The 19,039-nt window shown below is 29.2% G+C and overlaps 2 protein-coding genes across 2 annotated transcripts; both read left to right on the top strand.

Moving 5' to 3' along the window:
• The first annotated feature begins 645 nt into the window (after positions 1 to 645).
• WEE1 (WEE1-like kinase) lies at positions 646 to 4,156 on the top strand. The gene is made up of 11 exons (XM_016349683.3): positions 646 to 779; positions 883 to 1,220; positions 1,321 to 1,378; positions 1,470 to 1,536; positions 2,006 to 2,272; positions 2,410 to 2,477; positions 2,598 to 2,707; positions 2,783 to 2,823; positions 2,915 to 3,063; positions 3,170 to 3,523; positions 3,821 to 4,156. Exons 2-11 carry the CDS (start codon positions 937 to 939, stop codon positions 3,914 to 3,916), a joined length of 1,494 nt encoding a protein of 497 aa, XP_016205169.1. The 5' UTR covers positions 646 to 779; positions 883 to 936; the 3' UTR covers positions 3,917 to 4,156.
• Positions 4,157 to 7,078: 2,922 nt separating this feature from the next.
• On the top strand, positions 7,079 to 11,176 carry LOC107647949 (potassium transporter 5-like). Its single transcript, XM_088489387.1, has 7 exons — positions 7,079 to 7,420; positions 7,765 to 7,990; positions 8,073 to 8,372; positions 9,120 to 9,380; positions 9,501 to 9,668; positions 9,754 to 10,008; positions 10,104 to 11,176. Exons 1-7 carry the CDS (start codon positions 7,232 to 7,234, stop codon positions 10,985 to 10,987), a joined length of 2,283 nt encoding a protein of 760 aa, XP_088345513.1. The 5' UTR covers positions 7,079 to 7,231; the 3' UTR covers positions 10,988 to 11,176.
• Positions 11,177 to 19,039: the final 7,863 nt, after the last annotated feature.

Below are 19,039 nucleotides of genomic sequence, written 5' to 3'. Positions count from 1 at the left end.
CTGATGAACCAGCGACAATCTAGTGACAATGGCGACTGAGTGACAGCAACGACCCAATAACAGCAGTCCCTTTCTTTGTTTGCATCACTTCTCTTTCTCTCCTTCTGATGAACTAGCTGCAACAGCAGATGAAGCTATGGTAATGTAGGTGGTAGTATAAATGGTAAAGATGAGATGAACAGTGAAACAAAGAAGGTGGTGGATAAACGATGATAATGAAGGATATTTTACTTAAAAAATTAAGAAAATGATGATTTTATAATAACGCTGAGAATAATATTAATAAAAAATAAAAAATAATTTTAATTTTAACCCAACACCTTAAAAATGGAAAAAAGTACTTGACTCCTATTATAAACTATGTTTAGAAAATTTTATATTATTCTAAAATTATTTGATATATATTATTTAATTTAAAATATAAAAAACAGATGTTCCCAAACCAAAAATGGGAGCTGCCACAGGGCATATGCGCAGTGCTCACTCATTTTCCAATAAAAGCACTGTTATCACGCACTACTCACCACTCACCACCCACCACCACTTCTCTCAGTTCACTCAGTCACCTCGCCGGTCCCACAGAAAGAGGATGCAGCAGCTTACTCAGCACGCAGCACAACGTGTGCACTCTAAACGACGCAACCCTCCCACCACAACCCCGATCCTGCCGTCCAACAAATCCAAATGCCCCAAATGAAAGCAACTGAACGGCCATGATCGAATCCCCAGTAATCCAAAAATGGACATGCCCACACCTCAACCTACCGCCAATGTAAAAAGTAACCCGCGCGAATTTGAAAAACACTCGGCTTTTCTCCAATTTCCACTTTTTTATTTAATGGCTAATTAAAAAAAATTAATTGTTTATTAATACATTGACAGTATCAGATCATCGCAACACAACTCATTCGATTCGATTTCATTGGGTTTTGGTGGATGATGACGAAGAGGAAAAGCCAGAGGATTGGGAAGAAGGAGAGGAGCAAGTTCACGATGAAGAAGGGTACTCTTTCAACCACTTCCCACCTTCAGCTTCAGCTAGGTCAAGTTTCTCTCTTTCCACTCCTTCATCCTCCATCTTCTTCTTCTGCTTCCGCTCCTTCTTCCCGCTTCCAGAGCCTTCTAGATGCTGAATCTCACCGCCCAAACCCTCCCGCGGTCAACGATAACAACAACGCCTCCGACGACAGAGACTGTATTCTTAGCCAGGACTTCTTTTGGTGAGCTCCTCCGAAACGTTTCTCCCTTTTCGGTTATATCGGTTTCCATTTTTCGCTATCAAACAACTCTTTTCTTTGTTATTTTGTTTTGTGGAGGCAGCACTCCGGATTATATTACGCCGGATAATCAGAATTTCAACGGCTTGGATTTCAATATGGTAATGATGATGATTGATTATTGGTTTAGATTTAGCTTTCAAATATAACTGAAAAATGAAACCTTTTTTTTTTGTCGTTTGTGGTCTGCAGGAAAATACCCCTTGCCCTAAATCACCGGAGAAGCTCAACACTACAAAAAGCAAGAGGTGCCGATTGGGTAAGACTATTTTACCATGCTTTTCCTTCAATATAATCACGTTGAGTCCATTGCATGTTTGAAACTTTGAATTTGTAGTTCTATGATCATTGTGTGGAGATTATTAATTAGTAGTGCTGTGATATGAACTGCAGTCATCCATAGATAGCTCGCATTACTCATATTAATTGCTTATGTTATGCGACACGTGTGTGTGTAATTGTCTATGCTTTTTTCGTTGGAACGGATATAAATGTGATCCAAGTAGTTTCAGTATTGGAAACTCTGTAATAGTCGTTATTTTTCTTTCAAATTTATGGAATTAGGATGGAAAGTGGACATTTCATTGAGATTAAAGTTTTAAGTGCCATTTTCATACATATAACATAAGCATAGTTACTTACCATTGAAATGATTATTCTATTTGCTTCATGTTTGTCGATCACCCAAGTTTAGTAACTATTTTGGTTGATGTGTCTCTTCGTCATAGATGCTATCTCAGTTAATCCTCTCAGCCCAAACTTTTCTGGTGACCATCAACAAGTTGTTGAACTTGGAAAGGACTCTGTTGGGGAGGAAGTAGCTGCTGAGAAAACAGTAGCAGCTGATAAACCAAAGGCCCAAAATTATGTGTCACATTCTGCAGTTGCATTGCGCTGCAGGGTTATGCCTCCTCCCTGCATCCAGAATCCATATTTGAAAGATGTTTCACAAAAGGAGACAGACCCCTTTGGAAACCAAAGGATAAAATGTGCAGGTATAGTTTGGGTCAGTTCATTCACTGGTAATTTTACGTTATTTCTGTAGAGTTGTTGCAAAACACATTATTGTACAGATGAGGCTTTTAATCACACCCATTCTAATTTTTTTAACTGCATAATGTTATAATTGCAGGTCTCTTCCCTGGAATAACTGGTGATGATGGTCTTTCACGCTATCGCACTGATTTTCATGAGATTGAGGTATACCATTATGTTTAACTTAATTTGTAACTATCATAGGTTGTTTTGGATTGGTATTATGTTCCAATGTTTGTTGCCCTTCAACGTAGGTGATTATATTTTTAACTTTTCTTTTTTCAGCAAATTGGTAGAGGGCACTTTAGTAGTGTTTTCAAAGTATTAAAACGAATAGATGGGTGCCTTTATGCTGTGAAACGCAGTGCCAGACAGTTACGACTGGAAACAGAAAGGTAGAATCTTTACGCTTCTGGGTGGTTCTTTGATAGGATTTTAGTCACTTGCACACTGATTTTTTCACAATGCAGGAGAAAAGCTTTGATGGAAGTTCAAGCATTGGCTGCATTAGGTCTGTATATATTACATTTTTAACTCTTGTTTTATATAATGGCTTTTATACTATGTTCTTCTGAATCTTATTTTCCATCGTTCCTCTGCAGGTTCTCATGCAAACATAGTGGGATACTACTCTTCATGGTTTGAAAATGAACAGCTGTATATTCAGATGGAGCTTTGTGATCACAGCTTATCCATAAACAAATGCTCTTCATCACTTACAGAAGGACAAGTGTTAGAGGCTCTATATCAGGTGAATTTTCTTTTGGTGACCTTAAAGTTCACTTTGTTTTTATTCGTTGCTCCATATGTTTATATCAAATCCATATTTCTCTTAATTCCTATGCATCTTTGGATAGATTGCCAATGCACTGCGGTTTATACACGAGAAGGGAATAGCTCATTTAGATGTCAAGCCTGATAATATTTATGTCAAAAATGGTGTATATAAACTTGGTGATTTTGGATGTGCAACTCTCCTTGACAATAGCCTCCTGGTTGAGGAGGGAGATGCACGTTATATGCCTCAGGAAATCCTCAATGATAATTATGATCACCTTGACAAAGTTGATATCTTTTCTTTGGGAGCTTCTGTGTATGAGTTCATTCGGCGATTGCCTTTGCCAGAATCAGGATGCCAATTTTTTAATCTTAAAGAGGGAAAGCTACCACTTTTGCCTGGCCACTCATTGCAATTCCAAAACTTGCTCAAGGTTCTGTACATTCCCTCATCTTAAATCTGAAGGAACATTTTGTTTTCAGTTTTTATCTGTCCAGTTTTGATCCATTTCTAAAGAATTCTGCCGATGCTTGCACCGTTGCACCAAGGTCTCAAAAGTTTTTCTAACTATAAAATATTAGCAATTTTTTTGTGATAAGTACTGCTTGTACTAATGTTTGATGTTTATTGTTGAGTAATCCAATTTAAATTAAGTAGTCCTGATGTATATTTTGCTTGCTTTGGTATATTAACATTGTTTTTCTTTTTCTTGGTGATTAATGTATTTTAGGCCATGATGGACCCTGATCCAGTTAAGCGGCCTTCTGCTCGGGAGTTGATAGAGAATCCAATTTTCGACAAGGTCACTAGAACAGCCAAAATTTGATAACTCAAGGTACGTGCTTTTTGATTTTTTGTTTTGGGGCTGGATTATCGTACATGCAATGCCGGTCTTCATTATATTCATGACAAAAAAGCACCACATTTTCCTCCATTGTGGTGTATTGTAAATGCAAGGTCCGAAAGGGAATTGTTGTATATTTTGTAATGAACTAAATTCAAATGGCAATTGGCAAAGAAGCCCTCTTGAATCCCAAGCTTTCGTTAAGGTCCAAAACCGAAGATACGTTGCCCCATAAGGTATAAGATAAGCTCTTGATAGCTGATTTTGTATTATGTTTGAAGAGTAATGCCTACGGTTTTTGACTGTGTATATAAGGTAGAAATAAGTAAATAAATAGTAGTTAATTACAATTTTTCTTTAGAGAAAATGACTCTATAAAATGATGATATCACAATAATAACGCACCCCGTTGTCTTTTGGTCAATTTTCGTCTTAGATTTCTTTGTAACTAGTAAATTAAGGTATTAAAATTTGGAGACTAGTTTAATAAAGACATTAAAAATATCTTTTTTTTTAAAAAGACGTTTGTCATGTTATCATTAGATATTTTTATAAAACTGGTTAATAATTTATTTTTTAATAAATCAGAATAAAATTAGTTTATTATAGCAATAATAATAAATCCAATTATTTGCATTATAATTATTAGACTTGATTTGATCCGATCGAATTATACAATCTAAATTAAATATTTTTAAATTTTTTGATAAAAAAACAAATATATTCTTAATTTTTTGTTTTGTGGACATTTAAATTCCTAAAAATTTAAAAATACAATTAAATTTCTAAAAAAAATGAATTTATTGTTGTTATTATAAAAAAATGATTTTATTTTAATTTGTTAAAAAATTTAAAATAACAAATTAATTAATACGTCTAATAATAATACAAAATATAAGCATTTTTACAAAAAAGACGTTTTAAATATCTTTATGAACATCTTCCTTAAAACTTAGCTGTCCGATTTATGTTAACCTTTTATTATTAAATAAGAAGCTCTCATATTAAAGGTTCTTTTTATGTAATATTTGTAGATACTTCTAATTTTTTTGTCTCAGAAATCCAATCACCACAAGCTTCCTGCTTGGACACGAGACACGTTCTTTTGCGTACACATATAAGACCGAAAATTTCTTTCCATAGTATTCGGAAATCCGTTTTTGTTTGAAACTGTTTAAATTTATTTTTTATTATATTCTAAATATTATTGTGTATACATAATAGTTTTTAGTTGACAAATTTAATCACGATGGATCTATATTTTCATACTATTTGCATGCGTGACACTTTTGCCTTCACACTACATAAAGTGCATGGATATAGAAGTAATACCGACCTTATACGCATGACAAATTACATTGTGTATACATAATATTGTGTATACATTTCATTTAATATTTCTTTGAATAATCATGCACGTAATACCGACCTTATACGCATGAAAATAATACTACGGAAATAATGGTAGGGATAGTAATAATGAAAAGAAAATACCTATGTGGGATCCACTCTTATCCCTGGTGTGTGGGTTCGTTGTATACAGAAAGTGGGAGAGTTGGTCAAAATTGCAGCTGGAAAAAAAAATATTGCAGTCTCAATAATAGAAACATAAATAGGCAACTTGTTATGCTATTGGTCCCTCTCTCCTTAGTCCTTACAGTTTCTCCTTTCTTGCAAAGTCGTCATCATATCCTTGAAATGTAGCTCATTGTATTCATACTTTATGAGGAAAATTACACATATATGCCAACTTGCTACTATTGCACAAACAATGTCGCAAGATATTTTCTAATCATAAATTCTTGGGGCGAAGAGCTTTTAATAAATTTAGTTAGTATTTATTTATTATAAATACTGCATTATTTTTAATAAATACATTTTATAAATTTATATATAAATTCTGATCAACGTTAGTACAAATTTTAATAAATATGAATATAAATTATTATTAACTAAATATTAATCTAAAATAATAATATTTACTAACTAATAATATTGTTGTTTCTAAAACTTAGTTTGACTTGACATGCTTTCACGCCCAAAAGGAATATTCTTTTCTTTATATTTAATCATCATCACTTTGATATATTCCGCTAATGGGGGGTTATAAAATTCAAGAAAGACGATAATTTCACGCATAAAAATCCTTGATCAAATTAATCTCCGCTTGAATCACTATCTGTTGTAGTAGATAGTGTTCCAAATTCAATGTATTAGCGACAGGTGTAATAGCTTGGAACGTTAAAAAAGTTTCAAAATTAAAGTATCTTGCCAACTAGGACCTACTATTTGATATGAGGAGTTTGGTGGTTCTCACTTTTGTTGGAAGTTCATACATGAATATAGATCCTTTCATGAATTATAAACGTATGTACTAAAATTCTGTTAACATATTAATTATTTGTATAAATTATAAAATATTTATTATTATATTTTTAAATTAAATATTATTTTTAATTTTTTTTAATAAATAGACATCACTTTTTAAATACCATAACATTCACATATAACAAAGGGTCTAGTATGACATTTGACAATGCCGAAGAAAACAACATTTACGTACGGGACCCAAAAATGTGCAAAAGCTATGGCAGTTACAAGTCTGAATAAGTGGCTGGCTGAGACACTGATATGTCTAATAATAAACACACACCAAACTACATAAATTATTCACGTGACCAATGACTTTGACTCTTTGATGAGCTTAACGCACGAAACGGCGGCGTTCAAAAGATAATCACAAGTGTCCCGTGCCCATCACGTGCATCTTTTGCATGTTTAGTACAATAACGCGTCAATAACGTATATTCTTTAGATTAAAATCAGCATTTGAACACACACTTTCCAGTTCGGACCATTAATTCATTCACTCATTCATTCACAATCCCTTAATTTTAGGTAATTCTGTTTCAATTCTCAGTACCTTTCATACTAAGCAAAATAAACTGTTGTGGAAAATTCATTTGTGCGTGTTAAGAGATAAATAATCACTCTTGCAAAGTCAAAGTTAAATTGCATGTTGACAGCGACGTTTGCACCTTCCCACCACATTTAAGCAAGCAGCTTTATTTATTTATTTATTTTTCTTTGTCTCACTTCTCTTCTACATCTATTTAAACAAACCCTTCGTACTTGTTAGTTTCCACAACCAAACTAGCATTGCATGCTACTTCTTTTTCTCTTTCTCTATGTTCTTAATTTGAGAGAGATTGGTTACGGAAGGCTCTAATTAATTAATAACCTAAGCTTCATTTAATTAATTAATTAATTAGTTGTGCAACTAGCCAAATAATCAAAATGCCGGTAGAAGAAGATCATGATGTTGTAGTTGTGGATGTGGAGAAAATTGAAAACAGTAATGAAGAGACGGAACAACAAGAAGCTTCTGATGTGATGGAGAAGAAGCAGCTTTCTTCGAAAATCTTGCGAAGATATGACTCTCTGGAACTGGCATCTCAAAGATTCTCCGGCACGCATGCCGCAAAAGTAAGTACATATGTTTGATATTTAATTTCATATAACTTCATATAGTTTCACAAAATATAATGATTAAAATTTAAAAATTTTAAATTTTTTTGTAACTATTATATCTTTATTAAACAATAATAGTAATTAATTTATCAACTTTTTTTCTTCTAATTTCTAATAAAATAAAACATTTGACTATTTAACAGTGATATAATGGTTAAAATTTATTAGAAATTAAAACGTTTAACTAATTTAGGATATTACTTATAATTAATCTAATTGATCTAACTAGTAACACAAACATTAAATTAAAGACCAACACTTTTTGATAGCTGATATTAATTAATTAATTATTTATGTAGGGGCCATCTATGTGTTTGATACTTCAACTTGCGTTCCAAAGTATTGGGATAGTGTACGGTGATATTGGAACATCACCATTGTATGTGTATTCAAGCACATTCACTGATGGTATCAAGAACAACGATGACATCTTGGGAGTTCTTTCCTTGATCTTGTATACCATTACTCTCATCCCTCTCATTAAGTATGTCTTTGTGGTCTTAAAGGCCAACGATAATGGCGACGGTATATATACACTCTCATTCTTTATTATAATAAATAATATCATATTATTAAGACTATATTAAAAAAATGTGTAAAATTTCAGGAGGGACTTTTGCTCTATACTCTCTAATATGTCGTTATGCAAAAGTGGGACTTATTCCGAATCAACAAGTGGAGGATGCTGACGTGTCGAACTACCAGCTTGAGTTGCCAAATAACCGTCAGAAGAGAGCAAGCAAGCTTAAGTGTGCGCTTGAGAAAAGTCACTTCATGAAGCTGTTCCTCTTATTTGCTACCATGCTTGGCACTTCCATGGTCATTGGTGATGGTGTTCTCACCCCTTGCATCTCTGTTTTATCTGCTGTTGGAGGGATCAAGCAAGCAGCTACTAACATCAACAACGGCAAGTTTTTATTTGTGTGTATATATAAAGATGAAAACTCAGATGCCGTCAATTTTACGTGAAATTGATAATTAAGCAGTCAAATGATTTGACTTTTCATTTAAAGGTAGTGTTTGTTTTTAAAGACAGGACAGAACAGAACACTGAGACAAAGACAATAGAATAGAGACATTAAAAATTATGTTTTGTGTATTGTGTTTGGATATAATGGATAGGACACTAATGTAATATCCAGTATATAGACAAAAAAAATTCATAAAAAAAGTCCGTGTCTCTCTTCCAAATTCCGTGCCATCATTGTCCTTCGTAAAAAGAGTGGACACAAAAGTATAAAAAACTGTCTCAGAGACAATATGTTCAGTGTCCATGTCTTTGCTTTCAAACACTTTTTAAAGATGTGCTGTCCATGTCTCTGTGTCCTGTCTCCAAAAATAAACGTTACCTTAGTGAATAATTTCGTGTGAAGTTGATTGTATTTAAAAAAAATTAATTTTTTTGTGTGTATATTATTTTAAATCAGTTAATCATTAAAAGAATTGGTTCGACTGATTTGTTATCAACTAATTTTTATTCAAACTAAACCGGTTTAGCGACCGGTTTGATATGGTTTTCAGATCATATTAAGGATTTAAAAATGGAAAGTATGAATGTTTTAATACCTTCTGGCTTTTTGCTGTTGAAAATTTTTATTATTATGATACTTAAAATTAATATATAACTAATGCAACTTGTGTTGATTGTACACAGATGTGGTTGTTCTGATATCCGTGGCAATCTTGGTTTGCCTTTTCATGGCTCAGAGATTTGGAACTGATAAAGTTGGATACACCTTTGCTCCTATTATCTGTATATGGTTTGCCTTCATCGCAGGCATTGGTCTCTACAATTTCATCAAGTATGATCCCTCTGTTATTAAAGCAGTAAATCCAAAATACATAGTTGACTACTTCATTAGGAACAAGAAAGATGCTTGGATTTCTCTTGGTGGTGTTGTGCTCGCCATAACTGGTACGTATAAAACTACTTCTCCTAAAAACTTAAGCTGACAGGAGAAAGCAACATGAATGATTATATTTCTAACAAAATCTTAACTTAGTTAAGTAATGTTTAGATTTTATTCTATTGCAGGAACTGAAGCACTATTTGCTGATGTTGGACATTTCACAGTTCCATCCGTACAAATTAGCATGTGTTCTGTGACTTACCCTGCTCTGATTTTGGCTTATGTTGGACAAGCCTCTTTCCTTCGCAAGCATAATGATCTTGTTAGTGACACATTCTACAAGTCCATACCAGGTAAATAATAATGAATATATGTTTGATTATGTTGTTATGAAGTAATTAATTGAGGATAGTTTGTTAATATTACTATGTTTTGCAGGCAAACTATATTGGCCAATGTTTGTTATTGCTGTTATGGCAGCAATTATAGCTTCACAAGCCATGATCTCAGGAACTTTCTCCATAATCCAACAATCCTTGTCATTGGGATGTTTCCCTCGTGTGCAAATTGTACATACATCGAGCAAGCACGAAGGACAAGTTTATATTCCAGAAATCAATTACATCCTTATGATTGCATGTATTGCCATCACTGTTGGATTTAAAACCACTACAAAAATTGGCAATGCCTATGGTAAACAATAACTCACACTCTCTTTCAGTTCAAAAATAAGAATGAATTGGTATTGTTCTAATGTATATGTGTATGTTTGCTTTGTGCAAATGCAGGGATAGCAGTGGTGTTTGTAATGACACTTACATCTGCTTTTCTAGTACTAATCATGATCATGATATGGAAGACTCATATACTTTTGATCATTAGCTATGTGCTAATCATTGGTTCTGTGGAAGTTGTTTATCTAAGCTCAGTCTTATACAAATTTGACCAAGGGGGGTATCTTCCCCTTGCATTCGCGGCGGTTCTAATGTTCATCATGTATGTTTGGAACAACGTGTACCGAAGGAAGTACTACTATGAATTGGATCACAAGATTTCTGCAGAGAAGGTTAAAGAGATTGCTTGCAACACAAGTTTGTGTAGATTACCCGGCTTAGCTATGTTCTATTCAGAGTTAGTTCAAGGTGTTCCTCCAATTTTCAAGCACTATGTGGCCAATGTACCTGCCTTGCACTCACTTCTTATCTTTGTTTCCATCAAGTCCTTGCCAATTAGCAAAGTTCCAACGGAAGAGCGCTTCCTCTTTCGTCGCGTGCACCCCAAGGAACTCAATGTGTTCAGGTGTGTTGTGAGGTATGGATACACGGATGTGCGCAACGAGGAAGAGCCTTTTGAGAAGCTTTTGGTTGAAAGATTGAAGCAGTTCATAGTTGATGAGTTCTGGAAGTCCCAAAATGGTGATGATCAAGAAGAAGTGAAAGTACAAGAGGAAATTGAGAAAGAAATAGAGAGAGTTGAAAAGGCATCACAAGATGGTGTTGTTCACTTGATTGGTGAGAATGAAATTGTTGCTTGCAAAGGAGCCAACATTGGAAAGAGGATTTTGATTGATTATGCCTACAACTTCTTGAAGAAAAACTTGAGGCAGAGTGAAAAATTATTTGATATTCCACACAAACGCATGGTTAAAGTGGGCATGACTTATGAACTTTGAAGGCATTAACAACATAGTTATGTTTTTCTTTTTTCTTTTTTGGTTAGAGAACATAGTTATGTTAAAATTAGATAAATCTAAGCTCATAGCCCATAAGGCACTTCTAAATTAGTAAAAAACAATTTTATATGATGAGTAAATATTATTTTGGGTCAATACTTGATCAGTAATAATTTACATTCATATTTACAGATGCTTGCACACAAAAAATATATACTTTGCATATATATTTACCAAAAATTTACACGCATAAATCAATACGATTTACATCATATTTTTCAGAATTTATATAAATAAATTAATAAAATTTATTTATTAAAAATAATTTAATATTTATACTAACTAAATAATAGCCAAAATTACTAAAAACGGTTGGTCACTAGAGTTTTTGATTTGTAAATTCTATCTTTCCTTTCTCATAAGATCCTTGTACCTTCTATGGAAAAAACAATAAAACAGAAGTTTTGGGCTTTCTTTCTCTTTATAGTTTTTCTTTTAAAAACTAATTGTTGGTCTAAATGAGCTGAATATCCCTAATTCCATATTGAATTAGGTGCAAAGATGGGCCCAAAGTTTCAAACCACCACAAATATTCATAACCGCTTGCATATCAATAGATAGTATTTGCCTTAGGAGTGGAAAAGCAATAAATGTTTTTCTTTTCTTTTTTTTATTGGAATGAAGCCTCCGAGCAGATCCGACTTGTACGTGGGAGAAAATGGGGGGTGGTATCTGTAAACACATTCTGATGTCTAAGTTAGTAATGGTGTAAGCAGGTCTAGAGAGTAGAGAATATTGGGACTTAGTGATATTTGAGGGGTGTCAGTGTATTTATAGTGGTAAATCAATAACCACCGTTGAAGTAGTTCTACCTTTTAAGGGGAGTTATCTTAGGAAAGTTGGGATATGGCTCCTGGAAGTGGGTTGAGAGATTTTAGGGGCAATTACTTATTTGAATGAGTGTTATTGCCAGCTAATCTTTATCCCCGACTTCTTTAGAGCAAGACGTAGTAAGAACCGACCTCTTGAGAGAAGGTCGGTTTAGAGCGAAGATCAATCTTTTAGATTGGACCCCTCATTTATTTCTGGACCTTAGCATTAAACCAGGGTATGAATAAGACCTATAGTTGAACCTTTATTATTTTTCCCCCCAGAAATTATATCTTCAGAAAAAATTAAAAGGTTGAGTTAAGATTTGTCCAAATCTCCTTTGCATTCAATTATGATTGTCATTCATGGCTATCTCTAACATGATACAACAGCGTTACTGTTTTAAGATATATATAAACTAATTTTATATAGTCGTCAATCGTCATTGAATAATATCATAGGCTTAGACGAACGTCTTTTTATGAAAAAATCAATTAAATATAACATTTTTCAGGAAAAACAAAAAAATAAGAGAAAATAAGGACAAAAGAAGGGGACAATGCAAGAGAAGGAAAAATGCAATTGGCAGTTGACCGAACTTAAAAAGAAAAATTGAATGCAATGGGTCTAAGTAGAATAGAATATTACCGAACCAAGGCAATACAAATATCCAACTCCACATGCCATACATTTACAAACTTTTTATTAAACACATTGTATATTTATTAGGAAAATGATATTGTTATCCCCCTATTTTTATAATATTATTCTACACATAATCACGTCTAATTGTTTTGTATTGTATATTTGTATAAATTTATAAAAATAATGAAATTATCAAAATATAAATGATAATATTTATTATTTATTTATTATATAATAAAAAATAAATATATTTAACTTTTAAATTAAATATATATCACTAATATAAGTTACTCCGATTTGGTATATGCTTATTTTTTAATAAATAATGTGTTCTAATATTGATATTATAGATCGACTAAAAAATTAGAACAAACTCTAAAATATTTTGGATTAGATATTTTATTTTTTAATAATTTTTTAAATAAAAATAAGTGCCTAAGCGTTTTTAAATTAAGTTAGGCTGAGTTTGGTAAAGCTTTTTCAAGAGGTGCTTGTGCTTTTTAAAAGCACAAGCACTTTATTTTGCGTTTGGTAAATTAAAAAGTCCAAGTGCTTGTGCTTACGGCTTTTAAAAGTTAGGGGTGCTTTTGAAAGCACTTAGGAGGGAGCTTTTCAAAGCTGGCTTATGCTTACCAAATTTTTTTCATTTTCCCGCACATATTTCCCGCTATTATATTGCCATTAAAATTCTCGTATATTTCTAACTTCTCATCCTAACCTTGACAAATTCTAACACAATCTTCATATATTTTTTAGTTTTCAACCTAATCTTCACAAATTTCAATACAAATACATCTCTATCACATATTAGGTATGAACTTCTATCTATTTATGTTATTTTTTTGTGTGTTAATTTTGTATTTTTTCAGTAGATCTATTATGTTTGTTTTTCTCTGTTCTTTGAAACGGGAAGAGGTTGATCTGGTTTATGAAAACCAATCATAAAATTTTCTTTGCATGAACATTAGTCAAAATTATAATAACAACATGTATATTACATATGTAAAATAAATTATAGTGATTTAGGTAATTTAGTATTTTTAGTAATAATGTTTAGGATAAAATAAATTTTTATGATACTTATATAAAATTTTAAAGTTAAAAAATAAAAAAATTTATTTATTATATTTATGTTTATTATGAATTTTTTATTTTAACATTATTTTATTTTAAAATATTATATAAATTTTTAAAAAATTTGAAAAAAGAAATTATTTTTTGTTATAAACATGTTTATTATAATTTTTTCAACTTTTAAAAGCTGTTTTACCAAACACAATTGTGGTGCTTGTACTTATTAAAAGTCATTTTTAATTTGATTTTACCAAACGCAAGTGCTGCAGCTTTTAAAAAGCTATCTTTTAAAAGACAGCTTTCATAAGCTACTTTTAAAAAGCAAAAACTTTACCAAACCCAGCCTTAGTTTTACTTCTTTTTTTTATCACTGTTGCCGTCGCCTTTTTTCTTCTTTCTATTCATTTTTTTTATTGTCATCATCATAATTATGGTCATTATTTTTCTTATATATATATCCAATAACGATATTAAACATAAAAATTTTGATACAAAACACATAAATTTTAGTATACAACACAAAAAAAATTAATACAAATTTTTTTTTATGTTATATCAAATAAATTTTTGTATTATGTATAAAAATTTATATATATATATATATATAAAAGTTTATGTGCTATTACAAAAACTTTTTGACTTGTTTAAAATTTTTTTGTTGGACTTGTATCAATCTAAAAAACGTTTGTACATATAGTATTATAGTAATTTTTTATTCTCTAAAACTTTTTGAAAATCATTTCAGTTAAATTGGCCTTTTGTCATTTTTAAAGAAGATTAATTTATTCTGTAATGATAGTTTTTTATTTAATTAACTTACAATAAAATTTATTATAAATTTATTTGTTCAATAAGTATATAAAAAATTTAATTAAAAGTAATAAAAAGGCCAATATTATCCGATTTGAAATTTGTGAATTAGCAATTTAAGTATCTACTAAAAAAACTAATATCACACTAAAGTGAATATTCCAAAAATAATTTTTGAATGGTTATCCTCTTTAGCAATTTAAGAAAAAAAAAAAAAGAGCTTGGGAAACCGTTCAATTGGCAAGTGGTGTGTGCTGAGAGCATCGAAGGTTTGCAGATATTGGGTTTCATGGATCCACACGAACAAACCAAGAGACGTCAAAAATGTAACCTAGCACGTTGAATTTTAATTTCTCATCAAAGTATCGCGAATTTGACTATCATTTGAAGGAAAACATAAAACATAATCTGAGATTAGTTTAGATATAATCATCATCTGAGAGGATTAGAATTTTCTACACCTTCGCTTAGCTAGTCATCAGCGAAATTATTTAATAAAATGTAGTAAGAGCTATTAATAATACACAAAGTATTTAGGTTTAGGTTTATGATACTCGCCAATGATTTTAATTTTATTTTATTTTAAATTTTACAAATTGTCATATAAATATTTTATAAGATTATATATTATAAAATTTAATCACAAAAAAAAATATATTATAAAATTTAATTTAAAATTTAAGATAAAATTTGTCCTTCCAATATTTGCTTTCTTTTCAATTTATATTTAAATTATTTTTAATTATTAAATTGTGAAAATTTAACTAAATTAAAAATTAAAATTACAAAATTAATAATTTTGTAGATATGAATTTTGAGAATTTTATGTATTTGAATTGAGAAAAAATTAAAATTTTTTAAATAATTAAAAAATAACTTACATTAAATTAATTTAGATTTTTTTTTATAAAATTGATAAAAGGATAATAAAAAGATAGAGTAATAAAATATAGAAATATAACTAATTAAATACATATAATTTATTTAGATATATTTTAATTGAATTTTTATTACGATTACAATAACAAAATGATACCCAAAATTAATTCTAATAGAGTTGTTCTAATATTTGGTTTGTTTTTACATTTTTATTCATAATAAGATAACATGAACTGAATATTTAGGGTCCGTTTAATTTTAAAAGTAATTTTTTAAAGTTTTTTATTTATGAAAAATAGTAATATTAATATATGGTATAATTTTTAAAATTAAATTATCACTTTTTAAAAAATTATTTAAAAATTTATAAAAAATAAAAAATAATTTATCCTATAATAAAAATTTTTTATCACATTTTTTTAAAAATTAAAAATTTAAACATAAAATAATTTATTTATAAACTATTTTTAATATAAATATTTATTATTTAAATTATTTTTTTAAAAAGAGTTTAATTAAATTATTTACTTAAATTGAACCTTAATAGTTTTTTTTTGGTGACTAAACCTTAATAGTTAATATGATAAAGAAAACTCAATCATAAAGAAATAGGAAGGGATTTATTTATGAACCTCGGGACTACCTCAACCGATACCTTCTACTTGTGACCCATGTGCTCATGTACATATTTGTCCAATTTTTAATATAATAAGTACAAAATTGCCATTTGAACAAAAAATTTGGATGTCCCATATCCCAATAAATTGTAGAAAAAAAAAACTTGGTAATAATTCATTAAAGTTGATAAGTTAAGTTTCTGAAAAAAAAAAACTTAAAAGAAATTAAATTTTTTTATACTATTTGATGAAAAGATCTCCTATTTTTAAATAATATAATAGTCTTTGTCTGTTTTATACAAAAAAAGAGTTTAAATTGTTTTGTGTTCTTTATTTCTATATCCAAAGAGAAATGAAAGATTGGAGTACTTAGATGTTAGATTGGTTTCGACTCAAGAAGCTATTGACAACGCATGAGATGGTAAAGAAGAAATTGTCTTAATTAATTTTGCATTAATTGCTATTTTATATATTGACAATAATATAAATAATAAAAAGTGAATGAATGAATAGATATATTTTTTTTAATTAATATACAAATAACTTATATTATATTATCTAATTAAAAATTAGTGTTCTTTTGCAAATACATATTATATTACATATATATAAAAAATCAACAATTATATTAGAGTAAACTATTAAAAATATATTCGAATAATTTTGTCGCTGATAAAAATGTACTTAAATTTTGTTATCGATAAAAATATTTTCAAATGATTTAAAAATATGACGAAAATATCAAAAATTAAATATGTATTTCTCAAAAAATACTTTAGTGATTGAATTTTAATGTGATTTTTACAAGCATGATTAGAAAAATGAGATATTATTATTCTTAAAATTTAGTATTTTTTGCTAAATATATATTTTTTGTGATTTTTTTAAAATATTATTAGTTGTTGACAAAAAAAATAAAAAAACATATATTTAGCAAAAAATACCAAATTTTAAAAATAAAAATATTTCAGTTTTTTAATCATGTTTGCAAAAAATACATTAAAATTAATTTCTAAAGTATTTTTCGAAAATAAATATTTGATATTAGATATTTTTGTCACATTTTTAAATTATTTGAGAATATTTTTATTGATAAAAAAATTTAAATGTATTTTTATTAACAACAAAATTATTCGAATGTATTTTTGTTGTTTACCCTAAATTATTACTATGTATAAACATATGTATTTGGTATTTGATACAATTTTTTATTATATTACTATAGATAAATTTAATTATTTTATTCCTTTATTGCAAGTTTAATATATATATATATATATATATATATATATATATATATATATATATATATATATATATCTTTTGAGTGTATAAAGCATTTATTTAAGTAAATATTATTAATACAGAGTTGTTTGTTTCAAAAAGGATAAAATGTGTAATAATGAAGTCAAATATTTTGGTAGATATGACATTTGACAATATATCTTATTTTAGTGACCACACCTATGGTAATACGTAATTAAAAGCTCTTCGTAATTTTTATTTATACAAATTAATTCCTAAAAAAAAAAAAACTATTTTTATACGCAATTAGAGCTGGCAATGAGTAGGGTAGAGTAGTGTTTGAATCCTACCTTAATTCTACCCGCGGGTTGAAAATTTTATTAAAACTCTATCTTACCCTACCTGCGGGTTGAGAATCTCTCAACCCTAACCCTACTCACACCCTAAAATTCTAAATCCTACTTTACCCTATCATACCCGCAGAAATATCAAATTTTTTTAAAATAAATATAAAATTCAATCATTTCGAATTTTATACATATTAATAACATAAAAAATAAAAAACTAATGCTCTAAATTACTAAATTAACTAACTAGTTTTAGTGGTTATTCACTTATTATAAGTTATAATCGTACCCTACCCTACCCGCAGCGGGTCGAATAACCTACCCTATCCGAATGGGTTGGATCGAATTAGATACTCGCGAATAGAGTATGAATTGCTAGCCCTACACACGATTCCGTTCTTTTTCTTAAAAAATTTCCTTAAGGAAGCTTTTCAAATTAATTTGTCCCAAGTTTTTCTATATGATAAAAAAACGTTTAAATATTAATATTGCAAACAGTTTGACTGCAAAGTTTTAAAATTAAAATTTGAAATTGAATACTACAGTAAATGACTAAATCTTTTTTAATTAAATATGCATGAAGTGATATGAAATTTAATTAAAGAAACATATATTATAGCCTAATAACAAGCTACACATTTTGGATCAAAGTAAAATTTCTAGTATTTGCTAAAATTCAATTTTTAACCAATAATCAGCCAATAAAAAATAAAAAAATAAGAAACTAAACTGTAAAATTCAAATGGTTAATTCTCAATCTTTTTCTTTAATATTAATCCAAGTTGATTTGGACTAATTTTTTTGGTTATAAAAAAATTTTGGTGTAATACTCAGTTATTGAATTTTGTAACTTTTTTTTTTAATTTTGAGGCGGCATAATACGTCTAATATGCAAAAAATATATTATTCGGTCCTAAAATTTTAAAGAATACCACAAAATTAAAAAATTGAGTTTTACTCCAAAGTTTTACACTGATATTCTATGAAGCACAAACACTTCACTAAATTGTCATGTCTGCATGTCGGACACATTTTGGACGCTACATTCATCGACACTCATTCGATACGCGTGTTTGCTGTATCCAACCATGTCTTAATAAATAGTAAAAAATTCTTCTCCGGACACACTTGGACACACCTAAATACCATCACGTGTCAGCGTGTCCAATCTTATTCTTAACATATATTTTTGAAATAAATTTAGATATAGTATATATTATTATTTATTAAAATAAAAAATATTTTAAATACTTAATATAATTAAAATAAGACATTAAAAATAATTAAAAAATTAATTTATATTTTAATAACAATAAAATATCAAAATATCATTACAATTTATCTAAAAAATATTTTTTATTTTATATGTACGTGTGTCCTTATATCTTATAAAATTTTAAAATTCGCATATCGACGTATTCCATATAGTGTCGTGTCCCGTGTCATACATCATAGCTCATATCTAAAATAATAAACGGTTGATTTTTTTTTTCAAAATTTGATATATTTTTTTTTAAAATATACAAGTAATTTATATATATATTTGCTAAAGTACCCACTATAAA

Source organism: Arachis ipaensis, chromosome B6 (assembly GCF_059453495.1).
Source record: "Arachis ipaensis isolate K30076 ecotype BB chromosome B6, ASM5945349v1, whole genome shotgun sequence".
In the NCBI taxonomy this organism is placed as follows: domain Eukaryota; kingdom Viridiplantae; phylum Streptophyta; class Magnoliopsida; order Fabales; family Fabaceae; genus Arachis; species Arachis ipaensis.
Note: the sequence above shows the minus strand (reverse complement) of the source record. Positions and strands in the feature narration are given on the sequence as shown.